This window comes from Dendrobates tinctorius, unplaced genomic scaffold (genome assembly GCF_039654945.1).
Source record: "Dendrobates tinctorius isolate UK_male_01 unplaced genomic scaffold, ASM3965494v1 ptg000028l, whole genome shotgun sequence".
NCBI lineage: Eukaryota > Metazoa > Chordata > Amphibia > Anura > Dendrobatidae > Dendrobates > Dendrobates tinctorius.
In genome coordinates, this window is record NW_027361696.1 from 63,928,685 (window position 1) to 63,954,069 (window position 25,385).

General features: G+C 44.0%; 1 protein-coding gene across 1 annotated transcript in view; it reads left to right on the plus strand.

Moving 5' to 3' along the window:
• Window positions 1–1,560: 1,560 nt before the first annotated feature.
• The window catches only part of PRRG2 (proline rich and Gla domain 2), a 39,092-nt gene continuing 15,267 nt past the window's right edge, over window positions 1,561–25,385 (plus strand). Inside the window, exons 1-3 of the mRNA XM_073570837.1 lie at window positions 1,561–2,105; window positions 23,519–23,630; window positions 24,938–25,101. Coding sequence (XP_073426938.1) covers window positions 23,528–23,630; window positions 24,938–25,101 — 267 coding nt within the window. The 5' untranslated portion in view covers window positions 1,561–2,105; window positions 23,519–23,527. The remainder of the gene's footprint in view (window positions 2,106–23,518; window positions 23,631–24,937; window positions 25,102–25,385) is intronic.

The window sequence follows — 25,385 nt, forward strand, 5'->3', positions numbered from 1 at the left end:
TGCTTGGATAAGGCTCTGCTCACATTTTTCAGTTCTCATCTGTTTGTAACAGATCCAGTATCAAACGGAAAAACGGATCAGTTACAAATAGAGCAAAGAAATTGGTTTCCATTTTGTACCTGTTTTTATTACGTTTGTAATGGATCCGATTTTACTAGAGGTGTCTCTGAATATCTTTAGTGTTTTGGGTGTGTACGGTGCCTAAAAATAACCCAGATCCATTAAGAAATGACCATCTAGTATGCCGTTTTGCATAGCTATCAATATTAAAAAACAGATATGTTTGGTATCTTTTTTTTGGGAAGGACAAAAGAGTTGTGCAAGTTGTTTTTTTGTTTGTTTGTTTGTTTCTTATCCAGCTAAAATATGGATTGCAGTCAAACAGAAATATTTTTGGACGTTTACGTCCCCATTCAAATGGGTCATTTTCTTTCTGCTTTTGACATCTTAAAAAAAAAAAAAACAGATCCAAAAATGTAAATAACTCCTGGACATGCAAAGAGCCCGATTTTGGCTTACAAATACTGATGTAAAAAAAAGAACGTGTGAACGTGGTCTAACAGCCGCAGTGCCATCAGGATCATCCGCACGCAAGTACAATCGAGAGCCCAAGCCGGGAACCGTCAGCATCACTTACTGGTACAATATAAGAACCGGAAGGATAGATTTATGGGATGTTCAAAACTACAAGTTTTTCAAAAGCAAACACTACTTTTTTGGAGACATTTCTCTCTTTTCCATTAAGTGTGTTTTTCCCCCCTTTTTTTTTTAATTCAACAATGCCTGGTTTGGATTGGATTCTACTAATCCCACTTCCAAGATGTGACATGCAATTTTTGTTGTTTTTTTATTGTTTTCTTCCAGGCCTCCTCAGGAAAAGAAAAAAAAGAAGCAAAGTGGATTTCCTATAGAAATGAACAGGAAGTGTTTTTCCAAGTTTTTTTTTGTTTTTTTTAGGAAAACTTTGCAAAATTCTATTGATGAGTGAGCATGCTGGGATAAGGTGGTATCTGAGCATGCTTGTGTGCTAACCGAGTGTCTTTGGTGTGCTTGAAAAATTAGTTCCAGTCCCCGTGACTGTTCGAAAGCTGCAACGCAGGCATGGTTTTCCTGTTTGCTAGGCAATGTGTTAAATCTGTCCAACAGCTGTGGGACTCGATCGTATTTTTTGAGCACGCCGAAGACACTCGGTTAGCACTCAAGCATGCTCAGATAACACTTTACCCCAGCATGTTCACTCATCATTCATTACTCCTCTCCAAAAACTCCTTAAAAACATTTCTCGCAGAGCTGGAAGAAAGATTAATCACCCAAAACAAAGGACAAATAGACAATGAACAATCTTTGTGTTTCGCGTCAGATAACTAGGAAGATATTTGGGGGGGGAAAAAATTCAAATAAACGCTTGTATTGTTGCATGCTGAATAATCAGGTCTAATGTGCGTGTCCTCTGTAGGGTTTTAGAGAGCGAATTCTCAGGGAGCTTACATTGGATCCCTCTTGATTAAATCAGGCATTTGGCTTTGCAGCATTCACATAAAGCTAGTCATGCAGGAATGCAAGGCTCCCCACATACACCTGCCTCCAGCCCTTTGTACAGGGTTCTACCTGTTCCTCAGCTGTCCATGTGACCTGCACTACACCTCCTCCTCCATATACCTGAGGCTGACAGCCAAACCTCATATTACTAGTAGTAGGGGCTGAACTGGCACAGGAAAGGACAGGGGGAGGGAGAGCTTACAGGAAAAGGAGGAACATTGTGATTCAGCACTGGAGACGAAAGGAGACCCTCTGCTTCTGCTGGAGCCTGCACTGCTGCAGATCTACTTGAGATTTCCTTCCTTCTTAAGTGCTACCAGAAACTGTCTTCAGACATGATTGCCAGCTGGAAGAGCAAGTGCATGCTTTCCTGTAACATGCTCCAGTGACCCGAAACTGGACATGTTAAGGGTTATTGGGTTCCACTGCCCCTATTTTTTTATTTGAAAAGTTGCAATTATTATTATATTTTTTTTTTTGTCAACTAATTGGGATTGATTGACCGGTTTCACTCCAGCTGTTTTAATTCCAGGGTGTAAAACATTACCTGCCAAAATCTACAAGTGGTAAGTGCAAAACCAAAAAGAAAAAATGTATCTATGTGGCTGTGGAGCAGATGGTTAGGTGCATTGTATTATTATTGTTACGTGTAACTTGTTATAGCGGCTCGGAAAGTGACACATCTACCCACCCTGTGTATTAGGATTACTGCTAGAACCTTAATCCTGTAATTGTATTAATCCCAGGAATTTTATTACTGCACAAATGTTTGATGTCAGCTCATAAAAATGTTTTGTTTTTTTTCTTGAATGTGTCTTGTAATGTTAGAATTATTAATAAAGGTAAAGGCGTGTGTGTGTGTGTGTGTGTGTGTGTGTGTGTGTATATATCTAATATATAAAGCTCAAAGTGTGTATGTATGTGTGTATGTCCGGGATAGGCATCCGCACCGTCGCAGCTACAGCCACAAAATTTGGCACAGTCACACGTCTGGACCCCAAGAGCGTCCTAGGCTATGTTGTGAGGTGAAATTTTAACCCTGTGTATTCCAATTCACCAAACAATTTTGCCCCTATCTACATAAAGAGGAAAAAGTGTGTGCCCGTCAAGCCCCGCCCCTCATTATGATATCATAATGCCCCTATCTACTTAATGGGGAAACAGTGTATCAAGCCCCGCCCATCATTATTGATGTCACAATGGTTGCCATGGCGACACTGATGTCATCAAGCCCCACAGCTCATTATGATATCATAATGGTTGACTATGGGATGGAGGATGGGTATATGGGCACTGGACTGTGGGATGGAGGATATGTGTGACGGGTATTTGGGCACGGGCCTATGGGATGGTGGATATGTATGATGGGTATATGGGCACTGGACTATGGGATGGAGGATATGTATGACGGGTATATGGGCACAGGACTATGAGATGAAGGATATGTGATGGAGAATATGTGTGATGGGTATATGGACACTGGACTGTGGGATGGAGGGTATTTGGGCACAGGCCTATGGGATGGTGGATATGTATGATGGGTATATGGGCACGGGACTATGGGATGGAGAATATGTATGACGGGTATATGGGCATGGGACTATGGGATGGAGAATATGTATGATGGGTATATGGGCATGGGACTATGGGATGGTGGATATGTATGATGGGTATATGGGCATGGGACTATGGAATGGAGAATATTTATGATGGGTATATGGGTATGGGACTATGGGATGGTGGATATGTATGATGGGTATATGGGCACGGGCCTGTGGGATGGTGGATATGTATGATGGGTATATGGGCACGGGCCTGTGGGATGGTGGATATGTATGATGGGTATATGGGCACGGGCCTGTGGGATGGTGGATATGTATGATGGTATATGGGCATGGGACTATGGGATGGTGGATATGTATGATGGGTATATGGGCATGGGACTATGGAATGGAGAATATTTATGATGGGTATATGGGTATGGGACTATGGGATGGTGGATATGTATGATGGGTATATGGGCACGGGCCTGTGGGATGGTGGATATGTATGATGGGTATATGGGCACGGGCCTGTGGGATGGTGGATATGTATGATGGTATATGGGCATGGGACTATGGGATGGTGGATATGTATGATGGGTATATGGGCATGGGACTATGGAATGGAGAATATTTATGATGGGTGTATGGGACTATGGGATGGTGGATATGTATGATGGGTATATGGGCACGGGCCTGTGGGATGGTGGATATGTATGATGGGTATATGGGCACGGGCCTGTGGGATGGTGGATATGTATGATGGTATATGGGCATGGGACTATGGGATGGTGGATATGTATGATGGGTATATGGGCATGGGACTATGGAATGGAGAATATTTATGATGGGTGTATGGGACTATGGGATGGTGGATATGTATGATGGGTATATGGGCACGGGCCTGTGGGATGGTGGATATGTATGATGGGTATATGGGCACGGGCCTGTGGGATGGTGGATATGTATGATGGGTATATGGGCACGGGCCTGTGGGATGGTGGATATGTATGATGGGTATATGGGCACGGGCCTGTGGGATGGTGGATATGTATGATGGGTATATGGGCACGGGCCTGTGGGATGGTGGATATGTATGATGGTATATGGGCATGGGACTATGGGATGGTGGATATGTATGATGGGTATATGGGCATGGGACTATGGAATGGAGAATATTTATGATGGGTATATGGGTATGGGACTATGGGATGGTGGATATGTATGATGGGTATATGGGCACGGGCCTGTGGGATGGTGGATATGTATGATGGGTATATGGGCACGGGCCTGTGGGATGGTGGATATGTATGATGGTATATGGGCATGGGACTATGGGATGGTGGATATGTATGATGGGTATATGGGCATGGGACTATGGAATGGAGAATATTTATGATGGGTGTATGGGACTATGGGATGGTGGATATGTATGATGGGTATATGGGCACGGGCCTGTGGGATGGTGGATATGTATGATGGGTATATGGGCACGGGCCTGTGGGATGGTGGATATGTATGATGGTATATGGGCATGGGACTATGGGATGGTGGATATGTATGATGGGTATATGGGCATGGGACTATGGAATGGAGAATATTTATGATGGGTGTATGGGACTATGGGATGGTGGATATGTATGATGGGTATATGGGCACGGGCCTGTGGGATGGTGGATATGTATGATGGGTATATGGGCACGGGCCTGTGGGATGGTGGATATGTATGATGGGTATATGGGCACGGGCCTGTGGGATGGTGGATATGTATGATGGGTATATGGGCACGGGCCTGTGGGATGGTGGATATGTATGATGGGTATATGGGCACGGGCCTGTGGGATGGTGGATATGTATGATGGGTATATGGGCATGGGACTATGGGATGGAGAATAATTATAATTTGTTATAACTAACCACAGTTAGTTACTATGCCCGGGCAGCGCCGGGCTCTTCAGCTAGTGTATATATAATTTCGAACCGCACCTATGCTAAGAATTCTATATTTACCAAAGAGTTTTAAGTTAAAAAAAAAAGAAATTGGGCAAAGTTGTATTTTTTTTTTTTTTTCACAAATTTTCATGCTGGAATGTAAAGTTCTACAGCACTAGTTGATTATAATGTGCTACAGAAACTTCTCATGTAGGTAGATGTCCCCTCCAGTATGACAGCATGGACGCCAGCTTCCATTTTGACCTGTGAAATCCACAGGGGGCGTTACTGAGTGACCTGACACATCTGGATCTCCCCCGAAGGGATGTGATCTAGCCGTGTCACCGGTCACTAAGTAGCCACTCGATTTTATCTGGGCACAACCAAGAAACCAATTTTCTTGTGAATGTGTTTTTCATGAAGCTCCCTACCTCCACCTCCACTCCCAAAAACTGGCATTTTGTGAGACCCTACAGTTTTTGGTTTTTTTTTTTTTCTTCCCCACAAGGAGATACTGTATCTAGTAAGGGTGAACACGGGGAAAGAAGCAACCAGATTTTTTAATCTCTTTTAGGAAAACTCGTATGAAGGGTTTGTTTCATAGATGATTTATGTAAATCGCTGCGGAATATGGTAGCGCTATATAAGTAAAGCATAATAAATAGAGGCAATCCTCGTCAAGATTTTAGCCTTAAAGTGGTATTCCTATCTCCAAGACCCTATCCCAATATGTAGTAATAATATTAGCAAATGCCTCCGATTAGGAATGTAGTATAGTTCTTCTAATTAGCTATGTGCTTACCCCATGTGCGGTAGCTTAGATATCCATGGTTACCACCACTCATAGTGACAGTTATTAGTAATCATAACCATGGATACCTAAGCTACTGCAATGTCCTGCATTTGGGGTAAGTGACATAGCTAATCAGAAGAACAATACTATATGCTAATATTATTATTACACATACTACATATTTTGGGATAGGATGTTGAAGATGGGAATACACTTTTAACGAGGCAACCCTTTTAAGAATTATTGATTCCATAATATGTTATTAAACTGAACTCTCCCCTCCCATACATTCTAGCCCACTGTCTGATGTGTATGGGGGTCTCTCTGCTGTCACCCAAGATATTGACAAGGGAGAGAAGGATGTGACTATAGGAGTTTAAACGTACGATCCTTAAGAGCGGCTAACAGAGGTGCCTGACAGCGGAATTTTTCCTCTTTAAACTGTTGGCTGAGCCAATCACTTATTTGTACGGGGGAGTTAGCCATCTCTCTCATCGTTTGGCAGGCGGCTATCTTATGTGTATGGCCAACTCGGTCGGGTCCATATAGGGTGGTAAACCGGTGGCAAAATATGAGGATTTTGGTGTGGATTCCCCAACTTAGCAACACGCTGTTTTCCTTCAATGACTTTTGCCCGTCATCAGTTAATTAAAAAAATGTGTTTTTAGGATAGTAATCTGGAAAAGTGTGGGAGGTAATAATATGTAAGGACGTGTCTTCCTAGACCTTGTGCGTATAGCATAGCTGTATGGTGGCATTCGGAGGTGTAGTAGACTGTATGCTGGCTTACCACTCTATTATGGGTGACAAAGAAAAGCTGTGTAATGCAGGAGGTCTTGTCAGATTTGTGCAGCATCCATAAGAGAATAAAATCTTTGCTACAATAAGACCCTATGTTTGCCCTATCCAGGTTCTGTACAGATCATGGCCCATGGTATGGCCATGTGAATGAGGACCTATTTCCAGAAATTATGAAACCGATGGAGTCATTTCTAGCACCTTAGTCTTGGAATCCATTTATTGGAATTACAACCTCGGAACAATGAAATCCGGGGATCCCTATTAAGTTTCCTGGAGACGGTGCCCTGATGGTCAATCCATGGACTACATACCATTTGCAAGGAAGAGCTCTGTTTACTGCATTGTATGATAATTTTCCTTTGGGTTAATAAATACTTCAGTTGGCTTGTTTGCTTTTCTCGTAAAGAAGAAGGAAGTTGCGGGACTCCAGGTGCTTTCACTTTTCTTTATTCCTTTTTACCCAGCTGTCGACTTTCGTTCGAGGTGTTAGTAGGGATATGTTGTTTTTTTTGCTTGGCGCTGGAAATGTTTTTATATAGAACAGTCATTTATACTGTGTGGGGGCATACAGAATCCCTACGGGTCACCTATGTCTCCTGGTAGGGGGTAAGACGAAAGGGTCAGTTTGTATTTTCACCCACTTGATCCTTTATTCCATAAATAAGCTGTATCCACTTCCCAGCAGCCGCTGTCATTCCTGTCCAACACATGGGTGTTTATGGAATCAGACAGTTGTCTCCTCTATGGCTAGCTTTTACTGAGGAAGAGAGCCCACAGCTGACTGGTTTCGTCACTCTTGATGCCTCCAAACATCCTCCATGACCTCCATCTTGGATTAAGAGTTGTTCAACCTGAATAAGTCCTTTGATGGGTTAACAGTAGCACCAATTAGACAAGTTATCGCCTGTCTGCAGGATAGATGATGACTTACTGATCACTGGGAGAGCTTTTGGGCCATTATAACCACTGATACTTGGTGTTAGTATAGAGCGGTGGCCACACACGCTTTCCACCCAGTGTCTGACTAAATTGGTAATGACCCACCTATAACAGTGGTTCTTGGAGCCCACTGTTCGGCTACATGCAAAAATAACCTGACCCTAGTACACAAATTTAGTTTTGCTTCTATGTAATATTAACTTGGCTATCTTGCTTAATGAGTAATAAGATGATACTTTTTTTCTGCACTACTCATTAGCACTTTCACCGGGGCCTACCGGAGGATTCTCTTGTGGGCCAGTCCAAGCCTATAGACTCCACCCCATTGTATATGGGACACTTGGAGATAGATGAGTGCTTTGATAATCAATGAATAGAGAGGTGTGTGATCACACACGCACACCACCAAAGTTGGGAGTCATTTTTTGATCGTACTTGCAGACATTCAGAAGTACGATTTTTTTTTTTTTTTTTTTTCCCCCCCCTCCCCAAATAAGAGAAAAGCTGGCTTATTGTGATCAGAGTGTGGTACAAGTGTCATCCAATTTTTCTTGTACGTGGAGAAAAAAAACAACTCGTGGCTTATGAAAACCAGACCGATCAGGTCAAACGTTTTCTGTAAGTCTTCACAAGGTTGGCACACACTGTTGGTGATATGTTGGCCCATTCCTTCATGCAGATCTCCTCTAGAGCAGTTATGTTCTGGGCCTGTCACTGGGCAACACGGACTTTCAAATCCCTCTAAAGGTTTTCTATGGGGTTGAGATCTAGAGACTGGCTAGGCCACTACAGGACCTTCATATGCTTCTTACGAAGCCACTCCTTCATTGCACTGGGGGTGTGCTTGGGATCATTATCATCCTGAAAGACCCATCATGCTGAAAGATTGAAGGAGGTTTGCACTCAAAATCTCAATATACATGGCCCCATTTATTCTTTCATGTACATGGATCAGTCGTCCTGGTCTCTTTGCAGAGAAACTGCCCCAAAGCATGATGTTGCCACCCCCATGCTTCACAGTAGGTATAGTGTTCTTTGGATGCAACTCAGCATTCTGTCTCCTCCAAACACGACAAGTTTTGTTTCTACCAAACAGATCTACTTTGGTTTGATCAGACCATATGACATTCTCCCAATACTCTTCTGGATAACCCAAATGCTCTCTAGCAAACTTCATATGGGCCCGGACATGTACTGGCTTAAGCAGGGGGACATGTCTGGCACTGCAGGATTTCAGTCCCTGGTGGGGTAGTGTGTTTACTGATGGTAGCACTTGTTTCGGTGGTCCCAGCTCTATGCAGGTCATTCAATAGGTTCCCCCGTGTGATTCTGGGATTTTTGCTCACTGTTCTTGTGATCATTTTGACCCCACGTGGTGAGATCTTGCATGGAGCCCAGATTGAGGGAGATTATTAGTGTTCTTGTATGTCTTCCATTTTCTTATTATTGCTCCCACAGCTGATTTCATCACACCGAGCTGCTTGCCTGTTGCAGATTCAGTCTTCCCAGCCTGGTGCAGGAGTACAATTTTGTTTCTGGTGTCCTTCGACAGCTCTTTGGTCTTCACCATAGTGGAGTTTGTAGAGTGACTGTTTGAGGTTGTGGACATGTGTCTTTTATACTGATAACAAGTTCAAACAGGTTCCATTACGACAGGTAATGAGTGGAGGACAGAGGAGCCTCTTAAAGAAGAAGTTACAGGTTTGTGAGAGCCAGAAATCTTGCATGTTTTTAGGTGACCAAATACTTATTTCCCACCATAATTTGCAAAATCTTGCCAAATCAGACAAGGTGATTTTTCTGGAATTTTTTCTCATTTTGACTCTCAAGGTGTGGTCTACCTATGACAGAGGTCTCAAACATGCGGGCCGCATGCGGCCCCTGAGGCAGGCATCTGCGGCCCGAGGTGCACCACATGTCTCACTCCCTGAGAGACATTCAGGAGCGCGCTATGGCTGTTCTGTGTGCGCACACTGCACAGGACCTGGGATGAGGTCACAGGAGGGGGAGGAATCAGGGGTCACATGATCAGGGGCCTCAGTGTATGCAGGACGCTGCTGTGCTGGTTGTCATGGTGCTGAATGAAGGTAAGGTTGTGTGTATGTGTGGGGTCAGGAGGGGTTTACAGGGTGGATGTAGCAGAGCCATGTGTGTACAGAGCAGAGCTGTGTGTGTGTACGAGGTGTATGGAGCGGAGCCATGTGTGCACAATGTGTATGGAGCGGAGCTGTGTGTGTGTGTACGAGGTGTGCGGAGCCATGTGTGTGCGAGGTGTACGGAGAGGAGCCGAGTGTGTGCGAGGTGTACGGAGCGGAGCCGAGTGTGTGCGAGGTGTACGGAGAGGAGCCGAGTGTGTGCGAGGTGTACGGAGAGGAGCCGAGTGTGTGCGAGGTGTACGGAGAGGAGCCGAGTGTGTGCGAGGTGTACGGAGAGGAGCCGAGTGTGTGCGAGGTGTACGGAGAGGAGCCGAGTGTGTGCGAGGTGTACGGAGAGGAGCCGAGTGTGTGCGAGGTGTACGGAGAGGAGCCGAGTGTGTGCGAGGTGTACGGAGAGGAGCCGAGTGTGTGCGAGGTGTACGGAGAGGAGCCGAGTGTGTGCGAGGTGTATTAAGTTTGAAAGGAATGCAGCCCGCCAGCTCAAATGGTTTTTTTTTTTGTTTTTCTGTGCGGCCCATTTACTCTGCCGAGTTTGAGACCCCTGACCTATGATGTCAATTACATCTTTTTAAGTGGGAGAACAATTGGTGGCTGACTAAATACTTTTTTTTTCTCCACTTTATATTTCTGTGCAGCTGTGACGTTCGGGTTGGGAGAGCCACCGTCCAGTCCGAGCACTGCGTTGAGATCCTTGTCTGAGTTATACTGCCGTCTGACTGCGCCCTTAGTCACCCTTCCCATAGTGTTCCTGGGAGTGTCCACCCAAAAAAATGGTCACCCCCTTTCCCAGCCCACATCTCTTTTTAAATAATCCAAATCTTTCCTACCCCCTGAATGCATGTTTGGACATCAGGGATGGCGGAGCATCGTGCTTTACAGGAGAATTGGGTGTGTGTCCAAAAGATTTGCCAACTTTTTTTTTTTTTTTTTTTTGTCTGGTAGGTGTCTTCTCATTCTGGGAGTTTCCTGTATGTTTTTAAGTTAAATGGTTCTTATCATAAGATGGCACAACGTGACATGATGTATTCATTACAACTATATATATTGGAAAATCAGTTGTAATTAATCCTTGATGCCCAGAAGCTAGGGCGTGAATTGATGCAGAAAACCATTTCTTTCCAGCGTTCTTATTAAGCGGCGTCCTTCTTCCCCCTTCTCTAAGCTTCCATGTTTTGAAACATGTTATCAGTTATTTATTTGGCCGCTCGTTCTTACAGCTGGATGCATGGTAAATTGCATCGTCAGCTCCTGACTGAATACCGAGGATTTGTCACTTCTCATTTCATTACATACATCTAGGGTGATAAATAACAACAGGCCGCTCCTTGATCAGAGTGTCATAATAATGAGCTATTGTCTGACTGGTATGAGGACAGATGTCATTGTTTTATTTCCATTCTTATTTTATTTTTTTTCTTCCTTAAATGGGCTCACAGACCACCTGCCTCCCCGGTCTTTGACAGGCTGCAGCGGTGACGTCACAACTGCAGCAGACGAGCCAATCATTGGGCTCAGCAGCTCATGACGTCACCACCGCAGAAAATTGACAAAGGTGTCATAGCTTTGCCCGTCATGTGACCAGGACAGATTTTTATCCTCTGGAAGTGTAAAAGTTTTTTTGTATTTTATGACAACAAGCACAGATCTTAAAAATGAAGAGGAATTGATGCAGAAAAGAATATTGAAGATTTGCTGAAAGTTATTTATTTTTTTTAAAAAGAATAGAATTGCAGAAAAAAAAAATAGTATTATGTAATGATGCAAAAACCTCGTCTTTGCTACAAAAATCGTTTGAAATACTTAATAAATCCACTTTGATCTGGATTTAGGAAAAATCTACATCGAAGAAACTTGATTTTGATTAAACTTTTATACTATTCACATTGATTTTTTTTTTTATTTTTTTTTTTATGTGCTTCGGCTATAAAAACAGAGATCGTAAACTGCTTCAAATACTTTTTGAATGCACTCCTAATTTATTTCAGTGAAAAAATCCACATTCACACACATTATTCTTTGTGGAGTACGCAGAAAATTTAAGTCTGAAGTCAAAAGGCTGCAAAATAATATAAAAAATCCACATGCATAAAAAATGGAAACATGCATCAAAAAACTTGTTTCAAAACTGGAAACTTTGTAACAAACAAAATACCCTTACATTCCTACATCGATTTCTCTTTAAAAACACATCAGATTTTTCAGCCTTTAAAAAAAAAAAAAAAAAAACCAAACAAAAAACTGTGAATATACACTTTTGGATATGACTGAGGCCGTACAGCAAAAAATTTACATTCCATGTTCAGTTATTAAAATCTTCCATTGTTCGTGGGTTTTTTTTTTTTTTGCCATTTTACTGGGGCTGGGTGACTGAGCACTTGGTATCTGACCAAAAGAATTTGACTTTTCCATCAGAGGTTAACTTGGGGACAGTTTGCACAGAGCACTACTTGTGGCTGCAAAACCAAATGTGGTAAATTTCATTTCCGAAAAAATTTGCTCACATTTTCCCGGTCAAATTAGGTAAATTTAGAAGTTCAAGAAACTTGTTGACTTGCTAGAAGCTAATATGACTTCCACATGCCCTGTCTCTATGATTATGCACAGACTCGGTGCACCTCAGGGGAAAAGATACCTGACTCCCTACCCCTACTGCAGAAAGCAACGAGGTTCCTAGCCGATGCTTCCGCTAGCGGTCCCTAAACAACTTAAGACCAGGCTGGGACCAGGACGGAAGACCAGCCTGTAATTCGCAGGTCTCGGGTAATTCTTTAATGCACCGGCTCTTCTAGGCTGAGCGTGACTGCTCTCATCAGGTCCGGGTAGCTGCAAAAGCGGCCGTCCTTTCTAACTCCTCTAGAGGTGTTCTCTGGTTAAAATCTTAAGGGAGGCGACTTGTCTCCAAATGGTGCGCCATCCCCTTCCAGGGCCACTATGTGTTCAAGCCTGTCCTGGATAACCTCTTGGACAAGGCTTCGGACAAAAGGATCTCTTCCGGAACATAGAAATCCTAGGAGATGGATTTTTTTTGTCCCTCCCGTGACCAAACCTCTGTCAACAGCTATTCTAAACTGAATTTGCATGCCCTCGTCAGATCACAGCCGCTAAGCAGCTTGAGGCTGGGCCAATACCGGCATGAGAGACTGGCTGAGAGTCCCTGGTCCTGTTGACATACTCAGGAAGAGTATAGGGGGCAAGGGCTGGAACATCCTTGTCCCTAACCATCAACAGACCCCAGATAAGCAATAACGCACGGTTGGGGGTCGCCTCGCTCTTTTTTTTTTTTTTTTTTTTTTTTAATCTGCTGGCAGTCCATCTCCACAAATCAGTGGGTCCACTGCGTACCATACGAGATGGACTAAAAATTGGGTTCGAGAGTCCCTCCCCGTAATGCTTAGGGGTAACCTCCCTACAGCCTCCACACATTCAGGGCTCCTTACCAAGCGATCTGCTCCGGTAGAACGCGCGGGTGCCAAAGCGGAGAAGGACACGGCCATTACGCACGTCCCTTCCTGGTGACGAAGCCATCAGAGAAAAACCGAATCATCATAAACCTGAAGCCATTAGCGAATTGGTCCGGTACAGGCAATTCAAAATGGAGTCAATCAGGGGGGTAGTGGCAACAGTAGATCTGAAGGATGCATATTACCATGTGCCAATCCATCCGATCATGTATCTCTCCAAGATCATGGTGGAAGCAGTGATTTTCATCCAGCGCCAGAGGATAGGCGTTATCCCATATCTGGACGACTTCCTCCTCACTGTACCATCTATCTCATGTCAGAAGATGGACGTAGGAAAGACCCCGGGGATATTAAGATCCTTGGGTTGGATACTACCGAACCTGGTCTATCCCTCCACAAGAAGGAAGCTTCTGGGAGTTCTCTCGAACTCAAGGGGAAAGACATTCTTCCTACCTAAGGTTTCAGGTCGACCTTGTCCACAAAAGAACCTGGTTCAGGGACCAGCGGGCACCGACCCTCAGTCAATGTATGCTCTAGGATCTCTGACCACATGCACCCAGGCAGTTTCTTGGGCTCAGGCCCACACCCAAATTCTGCAAAGCCACGTGCTTTTACATTCCAGGATCCGCCTGGCCTACGCAGCGACAAATTCCATTGTCTGGAAGGATTCCCATCCCTGGTCAGTTTAAACCGGCCCTGAGGTGGTGGTTGAACTACCGAAATCTTCAGAAGGGAGTCAGCCGGGTTCAGCTTCCCCTGAAAACACTCCGATCAGATGCCAGCCAACGAGGCTGTGGCACAGTAGTAGAGAGATCCTATTTTCAGGGGCAATGGCTGCCGAGCATCAGCACCAGTTCCTTAAATCTGAGCGAACTGAAGGTGGTAGGAAAAGCGCTAAAAAACGTCATCATCGCTAATCCAAAATCACCACGTCTGCATCTACTCGGACAACATGACCACAGTGGCCTATCTCCATCCAAGAGGGTATGAAATGCGCCGGCCTGAAGGCAATAGCAGCAAGGATCTTCTCCTGATCAGTGCATCTGGAAGGATCAGACAACACCCAAGCAGATTTCCTCAGTCGAGAAGACGTTCATCCGGAGGAGTGGCGCCTGGACCAGATGGTATTCTTGTCCCTAGCCTCAAGATGAGGTGGACCTAGTCGCCCACAGGCAAAATGCGAAGACAGGGGTATTCGTCTCCCTCAACCACATGGACGGAGTGCAAGGAATACTGTAGATGCCCTTCACCCAATGGTGGGATTCCAACCTCTCATATGCCTGCCCACCCATACCGAGGCGGGCAAAAAAACATTTCAGGAAATCCGGACGGACCGAGTTCCCACAATACTAATCGCCCCTCTGTGGCCTGGAAGAAGTTGGTACAGTGCCCTACTTGCCATGGCCCAGGAAGGCCCTGGCTTCTACCCCAAAAAGAGCGACCTCCTTAACCAAGGTCCTCTGCTACACCCGGACGTAGGCAAATGGAACCTGGCAGCATGGTTGAGGCCGAATTCCTAAGAGCCAAATGGCTCTCGGATAGGGTAATCCAAACCCTTCAAGAAAGCCAATAACCAAGGCCATCTATGCCAAGGTCTGGGAAAAGGTTTATGCCCTGGTGCTCTCCAGGCACCCCTGATCCATTCCATCCCAGTGCAGCACAGACCCTAGACGTTTACAAAAGGTCTAGAACAGGGCCTTATCCCCAGCACACTAAAGGTATAAATATCAGCTCTTAGCACTTTTTTTTTTTTTTTTTTTTTTTCCTTCGATCTTGACCTGGCCAAACGATTTTATGGCTTCGGCAGCAAGTTTTCGTCCTAAACTCCGCAGTCAGGGGCCTCCTTGGGACCTCAACACACCCTGACCTAAGATCCATTTGAGCCTCTAGAGTCCATGACCATGAAAACCTAACCCTTTAACCATCCTCTTAGTCGCAAATACTGCGGCTAGACGTATAGGAAAATTGCAGGCCCTGTCAATTCAAGAAGCTTACCTTGCAATCATTACAGATATTATCTTGAGATTAGATCATGCCTTTCTACTCAAACTTTCATAGGGATCAGGACATTGTACTGTCCTCATTCGGCCCAAGCTCTTCAACCCTAAGGAAGAGACCTTCCACACGCTCGACATTTGCAGAGTGGTCCTGTCTACCGACAATAGAGTGAAGCCTAGCGGATTCACCAGAATTTATTCATCCAGTTCTCAGGACGAAATAAGGGCAAGAAGGCGTCAAAGAACATGATCGCGAATTGGATTACACAATCTATCTGCCTGACCTACGCATCACAGGAGCTGGCTCCACCCGCCTCACTGAGGGCACATTCTACCCGTGCGATAGCAACATCATGGGCAGAAAGGGGGAATGCTTCGTCAGAGCGGATATGCAGAACCGACATCTGGTCGTCCATCCACACATTCACCTGGCGTTATAGGCCAAATTTCAATGTGGATTTAACAATTGGCAGACGAGTGCTGCAGGCCATGTTTCCCCCCTAGAGAAATTAGCTGTTGGTATTACTTCGATGTAGCTGTCGTGGAAGGTTTCTTGAAGAAATTAGAATTGTCACGTGGACCGTCCTGTGTGACACGACCGCAGGCCGGTAACTCAGACAACAAGACATGGGGGAAGGGAAAACAGTTACAACGGTGGACCCTGCGATAGGGACCGGGGACGTGGAGACCTCCTGCACTCCCCTGAGTCAGTGTCCCTCACACTCCTAACGTTCCCTACACAGGCTCCTCACCTGTCGCCGAGCCGGATCCTGTCACCCTAGCACTGGCCCCACCGCTGTACTAATAAACACCAAGGAAAAATACAAACAGGGGAACACCACTTGGCTCTGTTGCTCTTGCTCCCAGCAACAGAGTCCACCAGAATGCAGCTTTCCTAATGAATAGCTGCAACCAAGCTCTGTCAGAGCTGCAAGGAAATCCTCTCTGACTCCTTCCACACAAGGACTCTGACTGAGCTGCCAGGATCCCTCTCCCTCTCGGTTGGAAATGAGCAATATCACCAAACGTGATTGCAACACCTGACACTCCTCTATAGCAGAGCCAGAGCAATCACATGCACCAAACCAAAGAAACCAGAGTGCAGTGATCCTAATGGCCACCAGGGGCAAAACTAGAACTGAAACCACCACAGTGCAATGACCCCAATGGCCACCGGAGGCAAAACTATCTTTAAGCACCACAGCTTAAGGAAAAAAAAAAAAACAAGGTTACTAGTGCATTTTATCTGTCATGATCCAGCATGGATCATGACAAGAATTAGATTTACCGGTAATTCGGTTTCTAGGAACCTTCCACGACAGCACTAATTTTCCTCCCTATCTGATATTCTTATTGGATGATTCCTGCACTTTGGTGGTAACTATTCATACTGGTGTCCAGGAAAAACACTGGTGGTTTCAGGAAGGGGAGGGGTATTTAACCTCTTTGTGTTCTATTTTTTGTTTTGTCAAAGTAGCCTTGAGCCACTTTGGTTATATCAACATGACCATATTTCCCACCCGTATGCTGTCCGTTCTAGTCCGGCAGAGCATCCCTTCCCCTAGAATGGTCTTGTCTCTGATCTTCTAAATACTCCTTCCTGGGTGTGACTGGCTGCCTAGTTCTGGGGAAGGTCCACCACACCCTATTTCCCCCTTTTCCTCCATAAATATCCCTCAAGTCGGATTCACACATCCATATCTAACAATTCCAGTATGGACCACCATGTTCAGACGGTCTCCTGATCCAACAGTCTCATAGACCTATAGGAGGATTTGGCATTTGGGTCATGAGACCCACGGCTGGCCTGGACATCATGGTCCATACTTGGAATTTGGCCTAAGGTGTGTGGCCACATAAAGACAAGCTAGTCTCTTGGATTAGCATTGGGGTGTATCCAGACATAAAGCACCACCGTATAATCAGACCCTGTCCTGTTTTCTATTCCATAGTGTGTGTATAACGAGCCATGACTTTACCACGGCATGGAAAGTGTTTTCAGCTCTCTAGTTGGGCTGTGTTTCTGGTGGTGAAGACGTAGGTTAGACTGAAAGTTAATAATATGGTACTTAGTCTTATGACATAGCGCTTTATACTTTTTTTTTTTTTTTTATAGCTGGACTCGCTGACACATGACTTTTTATATGCAGAGTCTTCAATTTATAACATCTTGAATCTTAAAGGGAATGTCTCGCATATTAATTTTTTATTAAAAATCAGATGGTGATGTACATGACTATTGGGACAGGTATCTTGCTTAATTTGCTATTAACAACGTTCGGAGAGATGCTTTACAGCAGTTACATGAACAATGTGACGCAAAACCTGGATATGGTATGTCCATTAACTTTTAAAGGAGAGTATTGTGGGCTTGCTCTATGACCTATGCGGGGAGGAGAAGGTGAATTGTGACCAATACCAATGGTGGATCCTGTATTGTCTACTGTATTTATAGAGGTGTTTACCTGTACATTGTAATCTCATCTGTGATGATAATGACACGGCCAAAAAACGAGAGAGCACTTTTTCAGCAATCTCATTACCATCACGTGCAAGATTAAAATGAGGGCAGGACTTCAAAAAAAAATCTGAATATAGATAAGGACATGGGGAAAAAAATAATACTTTAACTTGTCCAGCTAATAAGTTTGGTTGCCTTCGTATGCATGCGGTTGACTAATTCAGCTAGTTCACAGGTAATATCTTTAGTGCAAACTACTGTGTGGCGAGGGTGTGGTGACTAAATGCATCTCCACGCTTATGGCAGTGTAATATATACACTGAAAGATTTTATTAAAAAAAAAAAAAAATTGGGTGGAATTCTATTGGAATAAATTAGATAAGTTGAATAATTAATAACTACAAAAGTTAGAACTATAGAATTTTTATAGTAGTCAGGAATGTCCAAAGTTCTGTGTTAAAAATAACCCATCGTCCACAACCGCTCTCGGGAGTTGGTGAGGTTCAAGTAGACGATAACCCCTGTTAAAGCGGATATTGACTTTTTGGGTTTAAAGTGCACGGGCAACTTTATTTTCTGATGAAAAGTGGGTTGAGGATTTACCTTGAGTAATAATCTAATTATAATGGCTTCTGTTTGTCTGAGGTTGACAGGCGAGAGGGCTGAGACACGGTGTAAGTGAGAGTGCACATTGTGACACCAACTTGAATGTCATGTTAAAAGGACTGTCTGATACCACACCCTTCTTATCCTACTCATTAATGAATGGAGCAAAATCTCCCTCGGGGGACAACAGAAATGTAAACTGACATTAATATAAGCGCTCATACAATGCTAATAGTGGTTAAGTGAAAGCTCTGCATATTTAATGTTCTGCGGATTACTGTGTGCAGGAGAAATTCCAAGTGCACTAATTATTGGTATCATTGAATTCCGTCCTGTCTGATGGGTTAAAAGGTAGAATAGCGTACGTGTTTCTTGTTTTTGTCTGTGTATGTATAATTGCGGTTACATAATTCATGTGACTACTGCAGCCAATCACTTGCCTCCACAGGCTCAGGCTGTGCAGACAAGCATTTTTTTAAATCCAGGAAAACCCCTTTAAAAAGGGCCATATATACATATATACTAATTAATTTATGGGTTATCAGCTCTTCTCAAACACGCCCATTTAGTAAAATAAGTATCTTTTATTTATTTTTATTTTTCTAACATGGGGTAGATGCTGATGTTCTTCTTTTGTTCCTGCACCTTTCCTTACCTGTATGTAAATCTATTTTTTGCTATGTGGCGCCCCTGAGGCTCAGTCGCCACAGAGGTACTGCACCTTCTCCTAAGGTGTAGTGCCCCACCAACTAGGTAAGTTGGGAACTCCTTTCCACACTCCAACACCTGCACCCACACACAGGATAGTTCAACAATGGACCAGATTGCGGCTCCATGCTTAGAGGATAGCAGAGCACCTTTCGTGGGTCCTTGCTTCATAACACGAGATGTGCTGGGAGGTGGGTGGAGTTAGGTATAAAAGAGTGGGAAAGTTTAGAATTACAGGTCAGTCCAACAGAAGGTCAGAGGAGTAGGAAGTCACTCAGACAGGAGTGAGGATCCCTAGAAGAGGGAGAGAAGGAGTGCTGCAGCTGCCTCAGAGATCTGAGCCAGCTGGCACGGGAAAGGAACAGAAGGAGAAAGACTTAGAACTGCAACCTAAGCTTCCATAAGAGAGAAGGAACAGCGCGGAACGAAAGAGTAGGAGAACAGAGAGGAGTTGTGGGTTGGAAGAGGTACCCTGCCTATAGGTTCTCAGCGCAAGGCCGGGGCCCAGTCCCCGAGGCTGTATGGACACTTATGGTTCTGCAGCAGACACCGGTGGAGTTGTTGGCTGTAAATGCATTACTCCCATCCAAGTCTTGGGACACAACAACAGCAACACGGATAGAGAGCCGGGATCCAGGAGGTCCCTGATCAGGCTACAGCTGTCTCATACAAGTAGAGTTGTTAGGAACATCTGACAGGAGGAACTTCAGAGTAACCACGGTTCTGGAGCTCTTCGCACTAATAGGCGCAATAGAGGAGTCGTTCAGGACAGGTACATGTTGGCGGAGTGTTGGAGAGGAGAAGCCTGACTTGCCCAGGAGGTTGATTGAGTCTCTGCCCCGGAGGACACGGCATGGAAGTGGTTACCAAGAACTGTGAGTAAAGCTTTGAAACTGCAAGCCCTGGTGTCGACCCTTCCTTCTTTCGTCCACCAGCACTGCTACATCCCCTGCACCGGACACTGCACCATCAAAGTGTCCCCACGTCTACACTGCCCTGGGACAAAAGCCCTGCCTGTGGAGGGCTATACCACCATTGCTGCATCCCATCATCTGTCCCAGAAGATCTGTCTGCAGCGTAGGCTTAACATCTCCCTTGCCGAACACAACAGGTGGCGTCACAAACTATTCAACTCCATTAACCACATACCACTATTGACATTGGGCGCCCAGGGCCATGGACCGGGTCACAGCTGCCGTGATGCCTTCCCCCTGACACCGGCCGGGTACCGAGTACCCCACAGCCCTGGGACGGAGGGCGATCCAGCTAAATGGAGGTGTTCCTCATGCTCAGAGGAGAGCTGATGACTGCGCCCTCTTGGACAACCTGACTAGATTTACATACAGAGAAGAGGGGAGCAGGAGCAAAAGAAAAACCGTGCCGGAATCAGGAAAACAGCGGCATTTACACTGGTTAGAAAAAAACTATTGCAAGTGATTGCTCCTATTTGAGATTGCAGTCATTTTGTTTTCTGTTTATAATAAAAGTACACACTAATCATTAAACACTGCAATTATATTCATGGTTTCTCTGGTGCCTCTCTCTTTTGCATTGGGCCATGAGAAGTGCTGATGAAGGCTGCTGCCACAGGTGCTTGCCCGGGTATCCTGCACCTGTTCTATGTAGGGAAGTAAGACTTATGAATGCGTCCTTTCCAGCACCTTTCTGTGCAGCTCCAACAGTGCCTCAGTGTCTCGAATGTCTTGATGCACAAGTGAAGTGCGACAGACGCCCCCCTTCCCCCTCCATACACATTTTTCTCACAGGGCCTCTGCAGGTACTGTAGCTGGAGCACTGGAAGTCAGTCCCATGGGTTAATCAAAATGGCTCTTCCATAAAGCTCTGTGCTGTACTCTACAAGTGCAGTGTAATTCAACATATGATGCAGCACAGAAAGGCAGCCACGTCCTGATCATATAGTCCTATAAGAGTCATCCATACCACAGTGAGCTTTAATCTGGCCACATAATAGAAAACTAGGCACTCAACTTATGAAGAAATTCTTGATTGATTTATTTATTTTTTTTTTTTTTATTGCAGTCCAAAATAAAACGTTTCGGCCACATTTGGCCTTTATCAATTACAGACTGTTGAAATGTATGTGGATTCAAGGAATCCTAGTGAAAATTGCAGGGCACGGCTCGGTATATGTGAACTTGTGGGGGTACTAATGGTTAACCCCAGGATCGGAGAACCGAGGGTCTCAGTGTGCTCAGTGTGTCTGCATGCCAGCTTGAAGACTTGGTATACCACCACTTGTCTATATTTGTCTATATTTCTCTATATTAATCTGGCCACAGGCATGAGGACTTAGAAACTTTGGCATCACTTGCCTGCAACATAGAAACCTTCCTACATTCTCACTTCCAGCTTGAAATTCATCTCCCCCAATACAGAGAAAGCTGGGATAGATAAGCTGTGTGGGCCGCGCTGCCGACACTGGACAATGCCTCACTTTGTCCCAAACGTGCTTCTTGTCTGATAAGAACTGTTCTGACATTGTATGGTGGTAACGCTCTTCTTGACTGCTGACTCTGCCATTAAATATGTGCAGATTATTGCCATGTGGTGATGCCTGACTAACCTACCTCCTCACTACTCCTCTTCTTCTCCCTTCTACAAATCCCTTCATTGGCTTCCAATTTCCCAACATATCCAGTTCAACCTACAAAGTTTTCCGTGATTGGTCTCCTCCATATGTGAACTAATCTTCCGATATCACAATTATCTTCCCATACGTACTCTCCGGTCCTGACTAAGACTTCCGTCTCTTCTCCACATTGGTACGTTCCTCACCAAATCGCCTTCAAGACTTCTCCTAAGTATCCCCAACCTTCTGGAACGCTGGGCCCCAACACGTCCGATTATCTATCACACTTGGAACTTGAAAACTCACAGCCCGCAATGACCCTGCTGCCAACTCTCCACCATCGGAGCTGCCGCAACCCCCCCAACCTACTGTCTCCTTCACCATTACCCTATGGGTTGTCTCCCCCTTCTCTAAATGTCTGTCATTGTTTTTTGTTTATTGTAACTTATATTTGTATTTTGTATGTAACACATATCTAGCACCAGGGAATCAACGATGAAATGGGAGCAATCGGCTCACATGTCCAAGTGCGCGGCAAAATCCTCCAGTAATAGCAACAGTCCAGACGATAGCCGGCACTCGCTTCTTCTTAAATGAATTGCTTTATTGATCCGGTAGAATAAAAGGGACAAAAATGGTTGCATACAACACCAAAAAAAAAAAATTAAAAAGTCAGAAAAGAAATATCCTCTGTGCTCCCAGGCAACTTGTTTCAGACCTACATGGTCTTTTGTCAAGTCTGATTTAACCAAGGACCATATAGGCCTGAAACATGTTGCCTGGGAGCACAGAGGATATTTCTTTTCTGCCTTTTTAATTTTTTTTTTTTTTTTTGGTGTTATATTCAACCATTTTTTGTGTTGATATTACCGGATCAATAAAGCAATTCATTTAAGGAGATGTGAATGCCAGATGTCATTTTGACCATTGTAATAATAATGATGATGTCTACTCGCAACTTCTCACCAATTTTGTTTTTTGTAGCAATTCCACTTCAAAATCCTCCAAAAGAAAACAAACTACATATATATTATCTATTAATTGAAAATAGGATTGATGTAGGAAAAAGGCAAAGTGAAACGGAACATCACTTATTTGGGCAGAAAAAATTCCACTTGCAGCCAAAGAGTTAAAGGGACAACCCTTCCATGACTAATACAAATATAAAGGAGTGTTCCTGAGCGGCAGCCAGTTACATGTAGGCAGAACCTTGACCTTTTTTCTTTTACATAGGAAACAGTTCTGAGCTTTATGAATTTGGTTTACTTTTTTTCTCTCTTGAGCCTTTCTTCTGGTGGCTCGAAGTTCAGTCTTAAGAATCACAAGAGAATTTAACTATGCACATAAAAATAAATATAGTTAGACGTCAGAGCTTTACTCAATGTCATTGTCATGTTTTTTTATTTGTTTGTTTTTTTTTGTTTGTTTTTTGCAAGGCAGTCCTGTGAGAGGAACAGTGATGACTACCACTATTTAGCTTGACACTACCATAATCCTAATTTATGTATTTTTGTACTGTACTTTTTCCTGTTGTTTCTCTGCACCTGTTGAAATGGGAATGAAATAATGTGGAGATGGCTTCCCCCTAGAGTGGAGCAAAAAAGATTTGCAAGACACCGGTCTAGTGGCCTCATCCGTAGTTTGTGTCTCCCGGACTAGAGCCTGCTGACTCCTCTTCTTATTAGTAGACGACTGAAGTTGGAGGTTCCCAGGTCTGGACTACCAACCAGAGTCTTGCTAATCTTTTTGCCCAACTCTAGTCCCCTCTCTTCGAGTCTCATAGGTGGCCTCTTTTGTTATCTGGCACTAAATTATTTATTAATATATTTTTGTTTTACTAAATATGCTGATTGTTCTGAAAAGTTTCCAATCACTGTCAGCAAGCAGTGACTTAAAATAAATAAAAATGTGAAATTGAGTAGTCAAACGTGTGTGATGAATTTTGCTTCATCGTGAAGACCTATTCTGAAACCGTTGCTGTTCTGTCCGGACAGGTGGGCACCATGCGGTGGGCAGGATGCCTCCTGCTGTTCCAGGCATTTGTACTCACCACTGGGAATACTGATGAATCCCGGATGTTGTCGGCGCTGAAGTCAGGCAGTGCAGGTGAGCATTTCCTACATAGGATCATTGTCCAGTTTGGATTTCCTATTTTTATTTTTCTGAAGGCTACGTTCCGCTGATGTGGGTGTCCGGAATATTATGCTGTCTGAACCGTTGGCAGTCTGGGTCTCTCAATGCAGATAATATCAATGTTTTGTAGTCCATAGTTTAAGCAGGGCCCAGGAATGAGGAGACCTTGGAGCATCCATTATGGCTCTCTCCACCCAGATTTTCTTGATAAGGGAAAGAACTGTCAATATTTGTATAGGAAGAGATTTGTCAGTCTAGTAAAAGATGGGGGAGACCCACTTGTATAGGTTTGTCATCATTTCTCTGTGATGTATAAATTTTTTTTTATTTTTTTTTTTTTAATTGTTCTTTCAGTGGAGACGTGTGAGTGAGGGCTTGTGTTCTTGTGTGGTTTTTTTTTTTTTTTTTTGTTTTGTTTTGTTTTTTTTGCTTGCCGAACTGTAACTTTTATGATATGGTGACCAAAAAATGGCAGTTCAGTTTTTTTTTTCTAATTACTTATTTTAGGTAACTCTAATTTTATTTTTCTGCTATTTATTTCTTGTTATTTTAGAGACTTTTTATTTCTTCACATGCTGCTTTTTATTGTAGTATATAATAAAAATCATGCCTGTAACATGGCTTTGCAGAAGCAGCGAGTTGTTTGTGCTAGGTTAAGAAGACTTCTGGATGCAATGGCAACCCATCTGCGCCATGCGATCACATGGCAGAGTGCAGCGATGGGCGCTCGAACAGAGGCCCCAGCAGGATCTCGTCACTTAAATGCTGATATCTGGATCCTGCTGATAGAGGCAGGCACTGGCTATAGTACAAAACCAGTAATATGGAGTGGGCTAGCTTTTGCACCTACTCCATACACATCCCACCCAATTCATGACTGATATGTCATGGAGTGGGAAGGGTTAAATGAGTGTCACTACATACATTTATCACCTATTCGGACCTGTGTAATGGTGATAAATATATGATCGCAGAGGGTCCAACCATTGTCATCCCCACTGATCCCTTTTTGAAGGGAGCGTACTCGACCACCACTCCATTTTTTTTCTATGTACCAGTGAACAGCTACCCATGGGAATGAATGTTTTTGGGATCGGTGGTTGATCCTTATGGCCAGATCCCCCTAATGATATTAATTAATCCTGTTTCCTGTGGATAGGTCATAAAAAAAAAAAAAGGGGTCCAGGGGGGTCAGATGTTCTTTAGAACCTAACCCGCCCCAAAATTACTTGTAAAACAAATTCTTTCATCCATATATATTTTTTTTTTTCTTATTTTAGTGTTCTTGGAGGATGAAGATGCCAATTCTTTCTTTACCCGCAAGCTACTTTACAACAGTTGGGATTTTGAGTTGGTAACTCCTGGTAACCTGGAGCGAGAATGTTACGAGGAGGTGTGCAACTACGAGGAGGCACGGGAATGCTTTGAGGATGATCAGAAAACTGTGAGTGCTCTTTATGTCTTTTATCAGATAAAGGTTGTCCTAATATTCTCCAGGTAGATGACTCTTCCCGTTTAGAAATCTTATGAGTTTGGGGTGTATTTTTTTTTTTTTTTTTCCCTTTATTGAATGATCTCTTGGAAACACTACAGATGGTGAATCTAGAGAGTTACAGCTAGGTTCACATTTGGGTATTTGGTGTAGACTGTACACACGACTCTCGAGAATCTGTATGTACTTTCTACACTACCTGCATTTTTTTGTGCTTTTATTTACCGCATTTATTT